The 18,038-nt window shown below is 50.4% G+C and overlaps 4 protein-coding genes across 4 annotated transcripts; 3 read left to right on the top strand and 1 right to left on the bottom strand.

Moving 5' to 3' along the window:
* Nucleotides 1–1,006: 1,006 nt before the first annotated feature.
* COCCADRAFT_37720 (uncharacterized protein) lies at nucleotides 1,007–3,020 on the top strand (the record flags this gene model as incomplete). The annotated part of the gene is made up of 5 exons (XM_007715187.1): nucleotides 1,007–1,233; nucleotides 1,280–1,635; nucleotides 1,688–2,067; nucleotides 2,121–2,498; nucleotides 2,559–3,020. 5 exons carry the CDS (start codon nucleotides 1,007–1,009, stop codon nucleotides 3,018–3,020), a joined length of 1,803 nt encoding a protein of 600 aa, XP_007713377.1.
* Nucleotides 3,021–4,253: 1,233 nt separating this feature from the next.
* Nucleotides 4,254–5,272, bottom strand: COCCADRAFT_5944 (uncharacterized protein; the record flags this gene model as incomplete). The annotated part of the gene is made up of 4 exons (XM_007715159.1): nucleotides 4,254–4,378; nucleotides 4,432–4,649; nucleotides 4,949–4,992; nucleotides 5,039–5,272. 4 exons carry the CDS (start codon nucleotides 5,270–5,272, stop codon nucleotides 4,254–4,256), a joined length of 621 nt encoding a protein of 206 aa, XP_007713349.1.
* Nucleotides 5,273–5,837: 565 nt separating this feature from the next.
* COCCADRAFT_37718 (uncharacterized protein) lies at nucleotides 5,838–7,257 on the top strand (the record flags this gene model as incomplete). Its single annotated transcript, XM_007715186.1, has 7 exons — nucleotides 5,838–5,858; nucleotides 5,915–5,935; nucleotides 5,988–6,030; nucleotides 6,083–6,288; nucleotides 6,337–7,008; nucleotides 7,056–7,176; nucleotides 7,238–7,257. The coding sequence occupies 7 exons, from the start codon at nucleotides 5,838–5,840 to the stop codon at nucleotides 7,255–7,257; spliced, it is 1,104 nt and encodes a 367-aa protein (XP_007713376.1).
* Nucleotides 7,258–9,236: 1,979 nt separating this feature from the next.
* On the top strand, nucleotides 9,237–11,014 carry COCCADRAFT_37717 (uncharacterized protein; the record flags this gene model as incomplete). The annotated part of the gene is made up of 3 exons (XM_007715185.1): nucleotides 9,237–9,699; nucleotides 9,764–9,785; nucleotides 9,838–11,014. The coding sequence occupies 3 exons, from the start codon at nucleotides 9,237–9,239 to the stop codon at nucleotides 11,012–11,014; spliced, it is 1,662 nt and encodes a 553-aa protein (XP_007713375.1).
* Nucleotides 11,015–18,038: the final 7,024 nt, after the last annotated feature.

Here is an 18,038-nt window from a genome sequence, read left to right as displayed (position 1 = left end):
GGGAGACCCCAATGGAATTGCTGCGGTGGCGAGACGCGCGGAAAACGCCCGATAGGCGAGAGAGACGGCTGTGGCTCAGCTGAGGTTTCGTGCTGCTCAGCAACACTTTGGTCAATTAATCCCTACACACTCAATGACGTTGTGACATGGGGGAGCGGGCTGGGCAGAACCGATGGGGTTGTAGATGGAAATTCTGCTCAAGCAGCAGAAGCTCGGGGGGAGCGGAAACGCTCTGGAGGCTATGTGCATTAAGCTTGGCTTCGGTCGTGCTCCCGGTCCACTCTGCGTCATCCGAACAGTTGTAAGGGTCCTCTTGCGCCAGCCTTTTTGCACCCAAAACGTGTCAGATACCATGTAGGAGGCTGTCAGAAGCTTAATTTTACTCACAAAAGATTATCGAAAATACATTCCGCTCGGTTGAATAGTCGTACTTGCTGCTCAATTCTGCCCGAGCAGTCGAGCTGCTGTCAGGCCCCCTGTTTTAGCCAGCATAAAAAGTGGAGACTAACCGTCGAACTACAACGCGATCGTCTGCTTACCGGCAAACGTCATCAAACCACCATATTTTTTGGTACTAAGAAATGCTTAATCACAAAACATTTGACATGAGAAAAAATAAGGCATGGGCGAGGAATTGGTCCTTGTGCCTTGCTGATAATTTCTGTTCCTTCCACTCAATAAGCGTAATGTAGTGTAACTTTAACGGATCGATCGCTAAAGTCTGCCGAACAGCCCTACGATGTAAAACTAAGTTACCCACATTTACCAAGCCGTGGCGCTGCATTGATGATCGTAGCGGACTAGGTACCGCAATCGGATTGACATTGTATATATATGCTTAGAAACTCAATGTCCAGGATGGGCCGTCTATCGCATCTAATCCGACAGCAATAACGTGACGCGCCTCTGTGCATTTACCAGTGGCCTTACAATTCAGTCTCGTTCTTCCAAGTAGCCGTATCTTTTACTTGATTTTTGTACTGTTGCATCGTTCATTGTTGTGCCGATGGAGTCGTCAGGCGCAACGGGTCGGAACAGTAAACTGGAAAGGATCGCGACTCGAGAATCCTATACTTTCCAAGGACAAAAAGGATGGCGGAGATGGCGTGTACTCCAGCCTGGTCGAGGCATGTATCACGATGTTAAGCGGAGACTGCCATACTACTGGAGCGATATCACGGACGCCTTCACTTATCGGGCTTTTGCAAGTACGGTCCGCATGTACTTTGTCAAGTAAGTAACTTCACTCAGAAGGGCATATACGTACTTACGGCAGCAGTGTGTTACCTGCTCTTGCTTTTACACTCGACATGTATCGTCGCACTGGTGGATTCTTCGGCGTCAACGAAGCCCTGTTTTCATCAGCGTTGGCAGCAATGGTATTCAGTCTACTCTCATGTCAACCGTTGACAATCGTTGGCGTAACCGGTCTGATTGCGCTGTTCAACTATACCATCTACGATATCATCACACTCTACGAACCCAGTATATATCCGGCATTCACAGCCTGGGTCGGTATCTGGGCTGCCATTTTCCACTGGATTGTGTCGTTCGGAAACTTTTGTGATTACATGGCTTATGTTACCGACTTTTCCAGCGAAACATTCGGCTTGTATGTTGGTATTATTTATTGTGGTATGTAGACCTCGAGCTCTTATCGTAAGGCTTGTTGCTGATTTCCCAATAGTCAAAGGTGTTGAGGAGCTTATCTATCTCTTCGAAGCCTCGGAATTTGAGGGTGGCTACCTCTCTATCGTCATCGCGATTCTTTACTTTGGCTCTGTCTACGGTCTCGAAAAGCTTGGAGGCAGCACCATCTTCAACCCTTTCGTACGTGATATTCTAGCAGACTACTCTTTCGTCTTTCCTACGCTGTTCTGGGTCGGCTTTTCGCATATACCCGGACGATTGAAAGACACCGACATGTATCGTGTTCCAATTGTAGGGGCTTTCCAGCCGACTCAGGATCGCGATTGGGTGATAGACTTCTGGAATCTTGATGTCAAGTGGGTATTTGTAGCTCTACCGTTTGGGTTCTTGATGATGTTGCTATTCTACTATGATCACGTAAGTCTCAAATCCTTCTTTCTGCCTTCATCCGAATTGACATCTCCTTATAGAATGTTTCTTCCCTTACCGCACAAGCCCGCCAATACCCCCTCAAGAAACCCGCTGGCTTCCACTGGGATTTCTTCCTACTTGGATGTACCTGCTTCGTCAGTGGTGTTATCGGGCTTCCTCTTCCCAACGGTCTCGTACCTCAAGCACCAGTGCATACCGACTCCTTAACCATATACGAGACAAGGCTCAACATTACGGAGACCAAAGATGGCCACGAGATTCGCAAACCAGAGGTTGTAGCTATTGCTGTGGTTGAGCAGCGAATTAGCCATTTCCTTATGGGCATGGCCATTTGGGGTACTATGACAGGTCCCCTGCTCATCGTCCTACATACCATGCCTGCAGCAGTCTTTGCGGGTGTGTTCTTTGTCGTTGGTGTATGTATCCACTACCACATATCCCCTTGCTCGCCTACTCCGTAACTAACCATTGTCCAGTGGGGCTCCATAGAATCGAATGGTATCTTGGCCAAGATATGGTACCTAATGTCCGAAAGACGCTTTCTTGATCCGCAAAACCCCCTCAACACCGTCTCTCGCAAGAAGATCGGTCTCTTCATCTGTATTCAAATCCTGGGCGTTGCTTGCACAGTTGCCATTTCCCAGACGATTGCCGCTATTGGTTTCCCGGTGCTTATCATTGCTCTTATTCCCTTGCGCACTTTCTACATGCCAAAATGGTTTTCCGAGCAGGAATTGGGAGTGCTAGATGCACTGACCGCCGATAATCCAGCTGTGTTGGTCAGCTTTGGTGGAACACCAAGTGGCATGAAGGGCAGTGGTGTCGGTGTTGAAACAAGAGATGAAGAACAGGGTGATGTGGAGAAGGCAGACAGTTCTGCGTTACAGAGTAGGCCACCAAGTGCTACTAGACAGCGTGAAGGTAGCATTCATAGATAGAAAGGGGTACAATAGGAGCTCTTAGACAGACCTGGCGACGTTACAGCCAATTCAAAGGAACAAGAGTTGAGTTTGTAGTTAGGAGTAGAAGTAGAATTTGAAAAACTCGACAGGGAGAGAGCATTCTTTCAAGTAAATAATTTTAATAATATCAATCACCACAGTACTCATCCAAAGCCAGCCGTCTTGACTAATATTGTCGAGGTTCCAAAATTCTTACGCCCGTCACACATTTACATCTCGTTTTTCTTGCTGCTTCCCCCAAAAGACCCCATCTTGATCAGGCCAAGGACTTCGTTGAACTATTTTCCGACAGAATCCCATCAGATATACATGCATAAAAGCACACATGACTTGAAATCTTAAATCTTTTCGTCAGAATTGCATAGAGCGAATTTATCACAGTATCTTGTTACATTAGAATATAAGAGAGGCTTCTATGTACAACGTGATATCTTGAAAAATCAACAGCGGATGCTCTTTCTTTTGTCAAAGGATACATCCTTTGATACAAAATACTGGGCTAGCTACTTAACTAACGAGATCTCTTCTGGTTTAAATAAAGCAGTCAGTCCTTCAAGATACCAATGCTTATTTTGCCTGGGAGACTGTAGTATAAACGAGGAATATTGAAGAGTAAGTTGCACGGCGATTGGATGTAAAGCGGTGATTTGATTACAAGTATTAAAATAAGAGGAAGGGATATATCTTGGTGCCGATGCTGCTGGTACTAATTACTCATTGAGGCTGTCCATTGTCGCTATTCTTAATGTGTTGACCGTGACATAATGATACGATTTTTAGAGGGAAAAAGCCCGTGTATAGACAAACTAGGTAGTGCATCAAGACGGGAATTCCCGTTTGTATGTTTTAATTGATTCTTCTAGATAAGACGTGAAATGGTCCTACTACGATGCATGCGGTTTCAATGTGCTTCAGCAGTAAAAAACCTGACTCCCTTGATATGGAATAAATACATAAAGTCTATGGGTAGAATCTACGCGTTGCTACAAGGAAGAATTTCTTTTAAAATGCAGTCAGTTTGGCAAAGTCATCGGTAGGTGTAAGATGCAATAAAGAATTCGTTATCATTACTAAACGCTAGAAGAACTCCCCTAACCAAGTAACCCTGTGCAGTCTATAAAGAAGAAATCGCTGAAACGACTGCCAAGCAATCTTTATCTCTGGAACAAAACCTCTGTAACTCCAAGCCGGCACCAACGTATCCACGCCTCAGTCCCTGCTCATCTTGATGCCGTACTCGGAGAAGAAGTGGCACTGCTTGTTATGAATGACATCAGACGTGTCTTCCTTGAAGATATTACATCCGAACGTAGCTGCATTAGGCGGTGTATACACTGCGATAGATTAGCAAGCAACTCGACACCCAATTTCACAGTTCAGCACTGACAATGTAGAGAAACGGCGTAGTCAGTCGGATCAGGGTTGGAGATGCGGTGTGTACCCAGATTATCCGCCATATATGTGACCTCATTCTCCGAGTACGTAGTCTCACGAATCTTCTTCATTGGGCGATGGTTTTTCACATCTTCATCTGAAGGAGTGGCGAAACGGGTTTCGGTCAGGCGGCCCTTGAGCACCTTCATGATGCAGTGTGCGTTGGCGTGGCTGTAACAGCGTTAGCATCCGGTTCGGGGTTTGTCGAGCTGCATGCATCGGTAAATGCAAGGTCGACATGTAGACGTGGTTGTTTCGGAAATGGTGACGGGGTTTGTCGGAGTATGGTTCGTCTTACCGGCATGTCTCCTGTACTGACGCAACGATCAATCGATCGGCGAACACAGTCGCTTCATCGTACAGAAGAGCAAGGCCATGGACTGCGAAGGGTTGGAGTCGGGATCGTTGGGGCGACGACGGAGTTGGTGGCGGGTAACTAGTGTTAATCACCAGAGGATGTATTTACTTACTCGTGAATCGGACTCTTCTTACCGGGCCCCCATATCAGAATAAGCTGTGATGTTAGCAGGACATAATGGCCGAGATGGCTGAAATCATACCAGATTGCTCTTGCCGTTACCCTTGTCTACCAGGTTGCGTGTGTAGGGGACTTTGTCTGAAGCAAAATAGTATCTCTTCCACTCTGACTCATTGGAAACGTAAGCCTCCATGAGCTGCTGAAGCTCGTTCTCGTCTACATCTGCAGAGTCAATACCACTGCTAGGCCCGAGTTTCTCATTGATAGCTTCAACGAGAGCGCGGAATTCGTCGACTTCTGTGTTGCGGCCAATCATTCTGACAACGAGCGATGCGCAAAAATTAATGTGTTGCGGAACTTGTCAGTTGTTTTGGTACGATGATGAGTTGAAAAGATGGAGCAGTTTGGGTGCAGAGAAGAGTGTGAACACGGTTTTGTAACTGAAAGGGCGGTCTAAGCAAGGCAATCGTGGTGATGTTGGGAAGCTGCGCGTGTGCAGGCCGTGATTTCTTATTATGTAACTATCTGCGGGCTCTAAAGCTTGTGCTGTGCGGAGGCGGTCAGTAGTCGCCGTCTTTGGATACACCCGATACGATGTGTTCTGAGCAAATAGGTGTTTTCGGCGACCCAAACCCTCACAATCGGCTTCTATCGGGCATATCAGCTTGGAGCAGGAACCATGGAAGCATGCATAGAAGCCAAGATAGAAGGTTGCTGCATGATCACGCTAACCACATGAAGTGGCGGTGAAAAGTACTGCCGGAAAGCCGTGCCCCGCTTCGTCATTGGTGGGCTGGCGTCACTCACGTCAAATTTCTGAACAACCACATTGCCTCTCTACATCGACCACATAGCAAGGAGAGGGTAGAAATCACGTCAAAATGTCGACTACAGTGGATAAGGTTAGTGTTGAAGCAGGAAAAACGATGTCACACTCTTTGCTAATGGGGTGAAATAGATCAAGGAGATCGAGGCCGAAGTAAGGCATATCCGTGGAACGATTGTCGGAGCGCTACTCACACGAACTGTAGATGGCCAAGACTCAGAAGAACAAGGCGACGTCTTTCCATCTTGGTACGGGACTCTGATCGAACAAGGCATGCCGACATGCTCACCACATAAATAGGACAACTAAAGGCGAAGCTCGCTAAACTGAAGAGGGAGCTTCTTGAGCCCTCGAGTGGCGGTGGCGGTGGTGGTGTCGGATTCGATGTTGCCAGGACTGGTGTTGCCAGTGTCGGCTTCATTGGATTTCCCTCGGTGGGCAAGAGTACGCTCATGAGCAGATTGACAGGACAACACTCGGAAGCGGCCGCTTACGAATTCACTACGGTATGGGAAGCAAATGCGGTGTAACCGCCAGTGACTAACAGTGAACAGCTCACTACTGTGCCTGGTCAAGTCATGTACAACGGAGCGAAAATCCAAATTCTCGATCTTCCCGGTATCATTCAGGGAGCGAAAGACGGTAAAGGTCGTGGACGACAGGTTATTGCCGTGGCAAAGACATGCCATTTGATCTTCATTGTTCTGGACGTCAACAAGCCTCTCACGGATAAGCGGGTGATTGAGAACGAATTGGAGGGCTTCGGGATCCGTATCAACAAGAGTCCACCAAACATTGTGCTGAAGAAGAAGGACAAGGGTGGTATTAATATCACCGCCACGGTTCCACTTACACATATTGATCACGGGGAGATCAAGGCTGTGCTAAACGAATATCGAATGGCAAACGCGGATGTGGCCATTCGATGCGACGCGACGGTGGATGACCTGATTGACGTTATCGAAGCGAAGAGTCGAAGCTACATCCCGGTCATTTACGCGCTCAATAAGATTGATGCGATTAGCATTGAGGAGCTCGACTTGCTGTACCGAATCCCGAATGCCTGTCCTATTAGCTCGGAGCACGGGTGGAACATTGACGAGCTGCTGGAGCAAATGTGGGAGAAGCTGAATCTGGTTCGCGTCTACACCAAGCCCAAGGGTAAAATGCCCGACTACTCTGCACCAGTGGTATTGCGATCAACGGCATGCACTATTGAGGATTTTGTATGTAAATTATTTGCAATGGTGGACCAGGGGCTAACTGCAAGCAGTGTAACTCGATCCACAAGACGATTGTGGACAACTTCAAGCATGCGATTGTGTACGGAAAATCTTGCAAGCATCAGCCCCAGCGCGTGGGACTGTCACATGAGCTTGCCGACGAGGATATTGGTAAGTAGATGACTGTATTGCCCCCGCTTTGTGGAGTTTTGTGGGCTCACGTGTTGGCCAGTTACAATTGTCAAACGATAGAAGCAGAAAAGTCGCAATTTTGAGGCATGACAGGAGATGGTACGGGAGGCTGTGGATCCGGGTTAGGATGGGGTGAGATGAGTGGAAGGCGAGATTTGGATGGCTGAGGAGGTCTCAGTGTCCAGGGCAAGATTGGGTCGCAGCAGGCAGGATGAGGCGCAGAGAGAGGCGTGGAGCCGAGATGGCGACTTGTATTGGCCAAGAGCTGGATCCAGTAGCAGGACGGACGACAGATGAGGACGAGACTAGGAAGGCAAGGCCGCTTACGGCGGCGCGGATCGTACCTGCCAATTGCTAAGAGAGTATGTACTTGGGGGACTAGTGGGCGGACCGATACCGTCGTCCGCGGGGTGTTGAGCAGCAAGCAGCACGAGTGATTTGAAGGGCTATGGAGAGGACGTGGCACAAGCAGGCAAGTGCAGGGCAAGCAGTGGTGATTTGAAGTGCAGACAGCACATTTTGGGGGTTGACGTGTTGCAGTGGGATTTTGTTTTTTTTTCTTCTTCTCGCGTGTTGTCGATATTTGGACGTGAATGGAAAGGCATTTGATCAGCAGTGCAAGTGCAAGGCCCAGTTTTTTTTTTCACGGCATGGATTTGGGGGATTGGTGTAGACGACTAACGGAGGCAGCGGACGATTCAGAGAAATGAGCAGGGGGAGGTTTGCGCTGGCGACTCAGAGGGCGGGCTGTCAGTCGGGCGCTAAGGGATTATGGCAGCCGGGGCCTGAGTGGCTGGCGGGCAAAAGCTAGTGCGGATGAGTGGTGTTGATGGGCGCGATTATCGCAGCATTCCGAAAGCGTTTCAGCCGTCGACAGTTTGCGTGTCTCCTTTATGCACCGCCGATGATTGACGTGGTGGCGGCGCGGTGGGAATCGCCACTGGCTCGCGTACCTGAGCAGCGGCGGCGTCGGCGGACGGCGGGTGGAGGGCAGTGTGCGGTGGGTGGCCTTGGGGAGGGATGGGATGGGTAGGGGAGGGGATGGCATGTGTGTGTGTGTGTGTGGTCGTGGGGAAGCGTCAGATTAGCCGGGGGTGAAGGAGAGGAGGGCCATATGAGCAGAGCAGTAGTAATAGCAGCAGGTAAGTAGCAGCAGGTACCATGGCGTACATAGATAATGCAGCAATGGTCAGCCAGGCAGTACATTGTACTTAGCTACGGCCATGGGGCGTCCATCCATACATACGTAAGTACATAGTGACATGGTCGCGGTCGAGGCATGCACCGGCGAGCTAGCCCCGGCGGCCGCATAACTCTGGCCCGCGTTTTCCTAGGGGCGCATCCGCGATGAGAGACCCGCACGCGCTAAGCCCAACGTTGCAGCTCGTCGCTTGGCCGGGACGGCGACAGGGATTCGGGGATAGGGTGTGGGTGGATGTGGATGTGGATGTGTGTGCGTCTGTGTCTGTGTGTGCACACGCCAGGCCGCCAGGCTTGCCGGCAACCTTGGGCTCGAAACAAACAGGGCGTCCTCTCCCGCCAGCTGCGGTAGGCCGCGCCCGCATCGCACCGCCAGGGCCCTGCGACCACCACCGTCCCCAGACTTGTCCTCAAGTACGCGCCAGCCCTTCCCTGCAACCCTCGCCCCATCAGCCATCAGCCATTCTCCATCCATCCATCCATCCATCCATCCATCCATCCTCTCCACCCGCCTTTGTACCTGGCTGCTGTACATACATACATACATTACCTACCTCCACCCACTCACCCACCCACCCACACATCCACTCATAACTACTTGCATACTACATACCCATCCCTCGTCCCATGCATGCATGCCCTCGCTACACTACTACCACTACCACTACTACTACTACCACCACCATCACAACACTCCCCACGCCCTAGATGCATATGCCTCAAGCCCTCTACTCCCTCTGACCTCTGTATAACACGGACACTTGCTCCCACGCTCGTGCCCCCATCCCGCCTGCAATAGTTCCTTCCCTTTCCAACAGCCCGCCATGAGCCAACTGCACATGGATCACGACCATCACCTCCACCAGGAGCCCTTTGAGGACCAACATTCGGCCTGGCGCCCAGATGCTCCCTACAACCCCCACCACCAGTCGCCCGTCCAGGACTACAATGGCTTCGCCACATATCCGCCCCTTCCCATGGAGCCCATCTACGCCACTGGCATGCACCCTCCCCACCAAACCCACCAGACTCCGAGAAACACACATCCTCAGTTGCAGCCCCTGATCATGCCCCAGATGCCGCAATGGCCCAGCATGCTCACCAGCCAGTCGACATACCAGGCGCCACTCTTCCCCTCGGCGCCTCCACCCATTACACCCGCTTCAGCAACGCCAGTCTCGGCCACTTCAACCCAGTCCCGCACTTCATCCACGCCTCGAAAGACCCTTACAGACGCAGACCGCAGGCGCATGTGCCAGTACCACGAGGACAACCCCACAGTCAAGCAAACGGAAATTGGAGGTACGCCCAGCCCATGAGCCCAAGTCTGTGTTTCCCTCAGTGCATCACTGACGATATAATCTAGCAATGTTTGGCGTAGAGCGAAGGTACTGCTGCATTTACCTTGTGCATTTTTCCGCCCTGCTAACAGCTGTCTAGTACCGTTTCCAAAGTCTTGCGCCAAAAAGAAAAGTACCTCTACCAAGATGATGGCAGCCGATCGCCCATCAAAAGATCAAAGGGCAAGTTTCCCGATATTGAGCGTGCACTTTCAAATTGGGCGAGAAACCACCAAAGGCAAGGCCTGCCACTGTCGGATGCCATTATCCGCGATAAGGCACGCTTCTTTGCACAGACCGTCGGCAACTCGGACAGCCACCTCAAGGCCAACAGCACCAGCTGGCTGGAAAAGTTCAAGCAAAAGAACCACCTCATGGGTGCAAAGTCAAGAAAGGGTTCCATAGCAGAAGAGTCTGAGGGAACCTCGAATCCGCCGTCCAACGCGCACACTCCCAATGCCATCTCGCCAACCTCGCCAGGTAGAGTATCACCGGCCACTACGACCATGAAGACTAAGAAAAGCGAAGAGAACCTAAAGACCGAAAGCCCAGACACGTATGACTATGGAACTCATCGCAGGCCCTTCCATTCCCAGAGTAGTACTTCACTATCGAGCGTCTTCACAGACAATGCGCCCTCGACCTTTTCAGGCGGCCCCACGAGCCCTACATCGCTCTCGTCGCCATTCTTCACACCAGATTCGGCCTGTGGACAGAACAATCCATTCATGGCGAATCGCCAGCCTGCCAATGGACAGCCCGGGTCAGGCAACTTTCAGCGGCCGCGAAGCCAGACGTTTCCCATGCTCGTGGGCGTGGAGCAATACATGTCACCCCCGGGCTCCTCAGATGCATTGACTCCAAAGTACGTCAGTAGCGGCACACTCGACTCGCCCATGGCGGATATGCCTGGAACCCTACCCGCCATTGACGAATCCATGTCGCTATCGCCTACACAACTGCCCAACTCGATGCAACCCCCTCCCCTGCCGACTACGTCGGGCCAAGCGGACGACAAGTGCTCGTCGTGTACCGACTCGTTGTCCATGACACCATCGCAAGAGGAAGCGGCACGGGCCCTGGAGCTCGTCATGAGCTTCTTCCAGTCGCAAAACGCGGGTTTCGTGGTGGAGCCACAAGAATACGTTACCATTGGCAAGCTCATGGAGAAGCTGCGAATCAAGCGTGACTCCGAGGGCTTGTCCTCTGACATGCGACGGGTGTCAGAGTCCAACTTTGCCACCAGCAAGCTTGAGAGCGTCGACGCGATCCACTAATTGGGCGGCTGCGTCACTGGGTATCATGTCTGGCCCTGTGCGCCCTTAATGCGCCTATGATTTATTTTATTCCGTGGAACGGCTTTTGTCGATTCGCTTGGTTTCAGGATGGCAGGATTGCACAAGGCTCATGGATCATGAGGCCAAGGGTTTTCGATGCACCCTGCCCAAACGGCTAACATTGCTCATTGGAGCCACTCTTTTTTCTTTTTGATTCATTTTCCTTCTGTTACTCTGATGCACCGCATTTTCGTCTCCGCATTATTAGCATTCTTTTTTCTTCTATTCTCTTTTTCAACTTATTCTCTCTCTCTCTTTTTACTACGTGCTAACTATTGCCTGTCTGTCTTGTTTTTTTTTCTCGTTTTCGTATCACTCGACGAACCACTATACCCCCACTTTGGCAGCGCGCAACAACAGCACACCGGCACACAGCCCAATTTCCGACTCATTCCTTTAGCAAAAAAAAAGATTGTAACCGCTCGCGCGGGCCATTAACCTGTACGCGTTACCTTAGTGTCTCCATTATTGATTTCATATTTGCTTGGTATGGCGACATTATAGTTTGGAGTAACAGAGTGTGAAGGGAGCAAAGGGTTTCGTACACGTCGTTGTGACCCATAGGTGGCTCGATACAGTTGCTCAACCCCCTTGCCCAGGCTACTGGCTGATTGTAAGGGTTGTTTTATGCTTTGAAATGTTATTAATGCTTAGTACGACTGCGTACGCTTGTGCCTGGTGTCCTTGAGTGCTAGTCATTTTCCTTGACCTTAAGCCTTTAGTCGGCAGCGCTGGGGTGTTTGGAGCGGGAGCAAAGCACTGACGCACTGACGCACTCGACTGATCGCCAGACGGGCCTGCGCTTGTGAACAGATGGTACTTGCCGCTCGGCCTCTCGGAGCCCGTGCACCTTCCGGCCACCTCGACCGCCCGCGCACGCACGCAGGGCCCCCCGTTTGCACAAGGGATGGGCGCAAGGTAGCAAAACATCCACCCAAAGGTACCTCGACCTGTCTGTTGATCGTGCCGGAGATTAGCCACACTGAGCAAGTCCATCCTGAAGCCTCCCCTCTCCTCCATCTATCTATCCCTACACACTAAGTGCCCGTTCAAATACGCCGATGGGGACTATCAGGCGGCTCTTTTTTGCCCTTTTCTCTCTCTTTCCTCCGCCGTTGGCAGCAAGCTCACGAACCCCCCCCCCGGTCCCGAAGCACTGACCCGCTTCACACCTAACACATTGCCCTGCTTTTTCTTCTTTTTTTGCAACCTCCCGAGACAGAAGGGCGAAAAGAGAAGAAAGGAAACAAGAAACGAGATTTGCCCACTCACACATTTGCCGAACGTACCCTTGACAAGGGGGGGAGAACGAACAGGAGCTACTTTACTTCTATAATTACAAGCGACGCAGATGACGACAACCCACACCCACACACACCTTTCTGTATTCTCAAACATGTCAGGCCCCTGGCGTGATGTACGTCCATGACATCGCTCTCAAACAGACAAGCGAAGACGAGACGAAGAAAAGGGAAAGTTGTACACATTCTCAAATCAGCTACGTCGTTTGTCTCAACATTGACATGTTGTTCCCGTCCACACCCACACCCCTACCCTTCCCCATCTAGAACACTCTTGTCTTGTCTACCTTACCCCTTTGGTTTCAGACACGCAACAACACAGGCAAGAGCAAGAAGAATTAGAGTTCAGGAACCATTTTTTTCTTTCCCTCAACGCCCTTTTTTCTTTTTTTTGTCGGTACGCACGTACGTTACGTACGTTATCGGTACGTTGTAAAATAACACCAAGGAGGCGGCGCCGCCGCGCCCACGCCTTCCCTCCTTCCCCCCTTCCACTTCTTCCCTCTTTCCCGGCTCCCCGAACAGCAACGTTCGAGACTACACGGGGAGGGCGCGCAAGCGGGAAAAGCCGCAAGCCAGCAAGCACAAGCTAGCAAACGCGCAAAAAAAAAAACAAAAGTCAAAAAATTAACAAGGGCTGTCCCAGAAGCGGGTTTCCCATCTTGTTCTTTGCTTTTTTCTCTCCTTCTCTTTTTGCACAGCTCGCTCGCTTGTTAGTTCAAGCCACGGGAGAAAAGCATTGGCGCCCGTTGGGAACGGAGAGTGGTGTGTGCGGTTTCTTTTTTGGGGGGGGCGTGGTTAGTACGGGGGGAGCTGGAAAGGAAGGAATGGTGTTTTTAGAAATCGGTAAAAAGGCCAAGGTAAAGGAAGAAAGCTGGTTGGCAAAATGGGGAGGGCTGTGAGGGCGAAGGAATGAAGGGGTGTGTGTACTAGCGAATCATGGGATACTGGGATTGGGGGCAAAAGGGGAAAATCAGGGTCGTCTAATGCGTAGGGGCGACGACACAGACAGAGAGATAGACAGACGGATGGGGGCGGGGGCCGCTGCGGACGCGCGGATGGGCGTGTGTGTGTGTGTTGCGACGGATTGGGACGGGTGGGGTTTGTGCGCGCAACCGTTTTGGGCGGCATGCAGCTTTTGTTGCTCATCTTGTCTCTGATACCAGATCAGCTCCTGTTTTGGGCTTTACTGGGGGTGTATGCGTTCAAAGGGCTATAGTAAGTAGAAATACGTCTATCCATGAACAACACACGAGTCGTGGTGCCTTTCTTCCCCCTTGTCCCAACAACCCTTGCTCCCTTTAGCCCCTTCTTTCTCTCTCTCTCTCATTCTCTCTTTTTTTTTCGGTCGCCGAGAAATGATGTGTTGATTATTTGAATATATATGCCGAGAGTGGGGGGGGGCGAGACAGGGGGGTTGTGGGAAATCAAGATCTTCATGACATACTATTATCTTACTAGGGTTGTTATTGTAACGTTATAGGTTAAGGATTATAGTGTTAAGCTTGCAAGTAAAAAAAAAGTATGGCTTTTACACATTTGTCGCGTATTTGCCATGTCCCTCTTTTTTGTTTTCCTTTCGCCTTCTTTTTCGGCGGAAAGTAAAACACGTTCGCTTCCATTATTATTATTTTTTAAAAAGCGTTTGCTTTTTTGCCTACTCCCATCTGCCGTGTATTTCGCTTCGGAGCTTAAGAAGCATGGTGGTTGTTAGAAAAGCGAGACAGCCAAAAAAAAAGCATGGCCTAAACTAATGCAGGTAGCCCGTTTTGCCGAAAACTCCAGCTGACTATTTGCTTTTTTTTCTCCGGGTACTTTGCAAGTGTAGCTAGGCATTTTTTTTTCGCCTCGGACATTTTTGTCTTTCGGTAAAAGTTGTACACATGTTATACTTTAGTTTTGACCGATAGAAGGCAAGACAGCCAAAAACTAGGCTGTTTTCTGTAGGTTACATCCAAAACAGCGAGTCATTTTTTCTTTCTTTGCGGTTACTTTACTTTAATTCGCCGAACTGGTTCCCCCCCTCCCCTTTCGGGTCCCGAGTACAGCTCTACAGACGAAAGCTGAAAACGGAAATGAAAGGAAAGACGTTTTACCAAAAGCAACATGCCATCAGCCCCTCCCCCGAAAAGCGCCTAACCCTGGGCAAAACATGGCGAAGTGTGAAAAAAAGCAAGTTGCAAAATCCCCACAACCCGGCTCTTCCGCTCAAACTACACATGGCCGAATTCGGCATCCATTTCGGCATAGTGATAGGCAGTCTTTGCTTTTGGCCCCTTTTTTCGTGGTGGTGTTTCCAGTTGCGCGGGTGGGTGTGGGTACTGGGCTTGTATGTAGGTATTTGTGGGGATTTGTAGGTTGAGTAAGATAGGTACGGGGCTGACTGTACTGCGCTTTGTATTCGGAAGTACCTAGGAATCCATTTTTTCTTACTTGCTTTGCTTTCTTGTTTTCCTTGCTTCTAGTATTTGCCTGTGGGGCTTTGCGAAATAATGGACATGCATTGACTATTTTTGCAGTAGAAGAAGGATCGATGCAAGTGTACGAGGCGTCTACTTTTCCTTGCGTTGTTTGAAGCAGTAGTACATTGGAGGTAGTACATTTCAGAATGCAGTCTTCAACTAGTATCATGCAGTCGCATGCAAGGTTCAGTAGTAGGAGGAAATACGAGCACATTTTCTCCATTTCGTCATAACACATCGTTTGGCCCTTGTCTTTTCTTATTTTTTCTCACTCCACGTACCGAGGTGCAAGACCGCGGCGCGCGGGACGACTTGACAGACCGCATGTGCAACATGGATGACGCTACTTGTATTACGCACCTGTCATAACGGCCGAGGCGCGCGTGTGGCCCAGTTCTGCACTTCACAAAGTATGCATAATTACATATCTACACACCTACGTATCTACGTATCTACTCTTGACTCCCTCCGTCGCGCGCAAGTGGAGATGCACTCTTCGGCCCTTATGTCTACGTACGTAGAGATCTCGATGCCATTAGGCGCCGTCCCCGACTCCGCGTCCTCTCTCGATGCGCATGCAAGATCAAGCCCCTCGATCATCGAATCCGGCGCGCGCTTGCAGGCGCCAAATGGGAATCAGAAAGGAAAAAAAGAGGCTACTATACGAATACGAATGAACGCGTCTGGGTGCCTCGAGTGAAAAGAAAATCGCATACCAAGAGCTGGAACCAGAAAAGATAACAAAATAGAAAAGTCGTTTGACAAAACGTGCCATTACACAAGGTGCAGAGCGAAAAAAAAAGTTGAATTATCGTGCTTCATTCTCCACGCACATACGGCTGGGATAGCCTATTCTTTCTGGATCTACAACACAAAGGTGCCTCTTTGGCTTTGCGCCACAACAGCCAATAAAGCCTGTTGGCGCAAAAAACAGAAGTTAAAGGTAAAAAAGCATGTTCTTTCCGAGTTTAGGCGGCTCCCCCGCACACACAGTGGGGTCTAGATGGGCGGTCGAACGCGCAATGTACAATGCACAGTGCGCTGGCAAGAATTGGCCCAGGGAACAATACCGATGGGCAAAACTTCACAATTGCCATGTTCCTGTTGGCTCCTTTTCTCTTCATGTCGTGGTACCTGCGTTGTACTAGCAGCACCCACGTGACTATCTTTCTATGCTGTGCAACGTAGCATGGGGAGGCCGAAGAGGGGGGGGGTTGCGCGCGGAACCGGGCTGACAAGCAGGATTCCTTGGAGCAACAGAATCCCGGCATCTAGATTGTTTGGGCTCTCGGGTGACATGTTGATGGCAGTTTTGGCGCATGCGTGTAACATGGACAAGCTTCTGGACTCCTCTTAGCCACGTACAAAGTCACATTCACATGATTCTCAGAGTGCGCCGAGTAGTCGTGTCACGTGTGGCCGATAAGACACAGATCGCTAGCTGTGGAATTGGCGGCAGAATAGGATCAATCTGAATGGCAGAAATCTCGCAATGGCACCTACGCATTGCATACGCAGTGCGCATTGCTGTTCCATGTAGAAATGACAGTGTTACCTACCCGTAAGTGGTTGACGTGTCCATGCCGCCTTGCACTCCCTGTCAGCCCTGTTCTTCGGTTACCCAGAGAATACCACTCAGTCGCTAACCAGCCGATTTTGCATGAACTGGTCTTGCAAGTGCAACTTACGTCGAGCAGAACACACGACTCGCTATCATGTGGCGAACTGGCCGCAAGATTTGCATTGACAGAATGTACGTCATGCTCATCTCCCGTTGTCACTTAGACGCCGACTGCCATCATACGATACACTGCAAGCGAACACCTCATCCCTCGCTCATCATCCAATATTTTGCCTCATTATTGAGTGAGGCGTAAAACTAGCAATGCCGTAGCTGCTTGTTTCATCCGAAGTGGCTGCTGTAAGTCTGCCGTATGCCGCACTATTGGAACCTCATACCCACCCTACAAAGGGTGGCGAGACCTCCATTCCGCAAACAGTAGTTGCCCGCTACGGGTGATGTTTTGCATTTCCCGAGTCAGCTTCCCCGCTTCCGTCTTCAAGTGGCTTTTCAAGCTGTTTAACCGTTGAAACATGGGTCAAGAGAGAAGCGTTGCTGCCCATTACGCCCCCTGCTCACCAATCGGTTAGCGAGAGAGAGCATGGTAGATGCTAGAGTGTTCACGACGCTAGGGCCGTGCAAAAAGAAGGGTTGCTGGTCTTTACTAGACATCCCTGTCCCAAACGCCACTCAGGGACGGGCGACGTTGCATCTCGCGAAATTCTGAGATAGTGAGCGCCTCCAGGGTCGTGGCTCTTTCCATAGTGCGCATCGCGCGGCTTCACAACGTGCTGCCGAAACAGGCTTCCCTGTCTGCCTCGGGAGTTCAGAGGATCAATGTTTCAACGGTTATCCTTGAGCACCGAGTCAGTCAACATGTCAGTTTCGCCGACAAAGACATGTAGAAAAGCGGGCATGTGCAGACCTGAATCCTACGCACGCGCCCTCAACGCGCGCGCGTTACACGATAGGATCAGAAAGGGTGAAAGCCTCAAGATGCATAGCTGCGCCGCAAGAGGAGGCAGCCCCGGCCATCACGGTCATCACGGCCTCCGCGCAACTGCTGCCCAACCGGATACCAATGCCTTGAAACAATATGACCACACCATTAGGCTCTCCAGGCACGACTTGTCAGGTACAGCTGTGCTGTAACCCCGGCGAGAGCGATAGGCAATTGTCGATTAAGCCCTGTACTTAGGCGCATGCGGGGTAGTCTTTCGAAACAGAGCTATACAGCCCACCGTGCCTTCAGCCAAAACAGGTTGTAGCAATTGCATATTTGGAACCTGATCGGGAGTCGGAAGTACATGTGTTTGAACTTGAAACCGCTTGGACTCGCTAGAAATAGTCGAGAAAAGACTGGTGGCAACATAAATGCTCCGCGGCGAGCAATGGTTCACGATAGCACCGTGAACCAGACCCGCTATCGAATACATGTCGTGCTGTGGGGCTTCAATGCAAGGAGGGGTGGGACTGCGACAAGCCAGCTTTGGCACATGAATTTACATTCAAAGTAGGCAGGCTGGTCCGATTGAACAAAGGCATAGCGGAAGCTGTCTCTATTGCCATCGTATCGCACCGTATCGTTTGCCGTCCAATATCGATTTCTTAGGGCTGCCGGTTGTATGCGATTGATTTAT

Source organism: Bipolaris zeicola (genome assembly GCF_000523435.1).
Source record: "Bipolaris zeicola 26-R-13 unplaced genomic scaffold scaffold_99, whole genome shotgun sequence".
Taxonomy (NCBI): Eukaryota; Fungi; Ascomycota; class Dothideomycetes; order Pleosporales; family Pleosporaceae; genus Bipolaris; species Bipolaris zeicola.
This window is presented reverse-complemented; position numbering and strand designations above follow the sequence as displayed.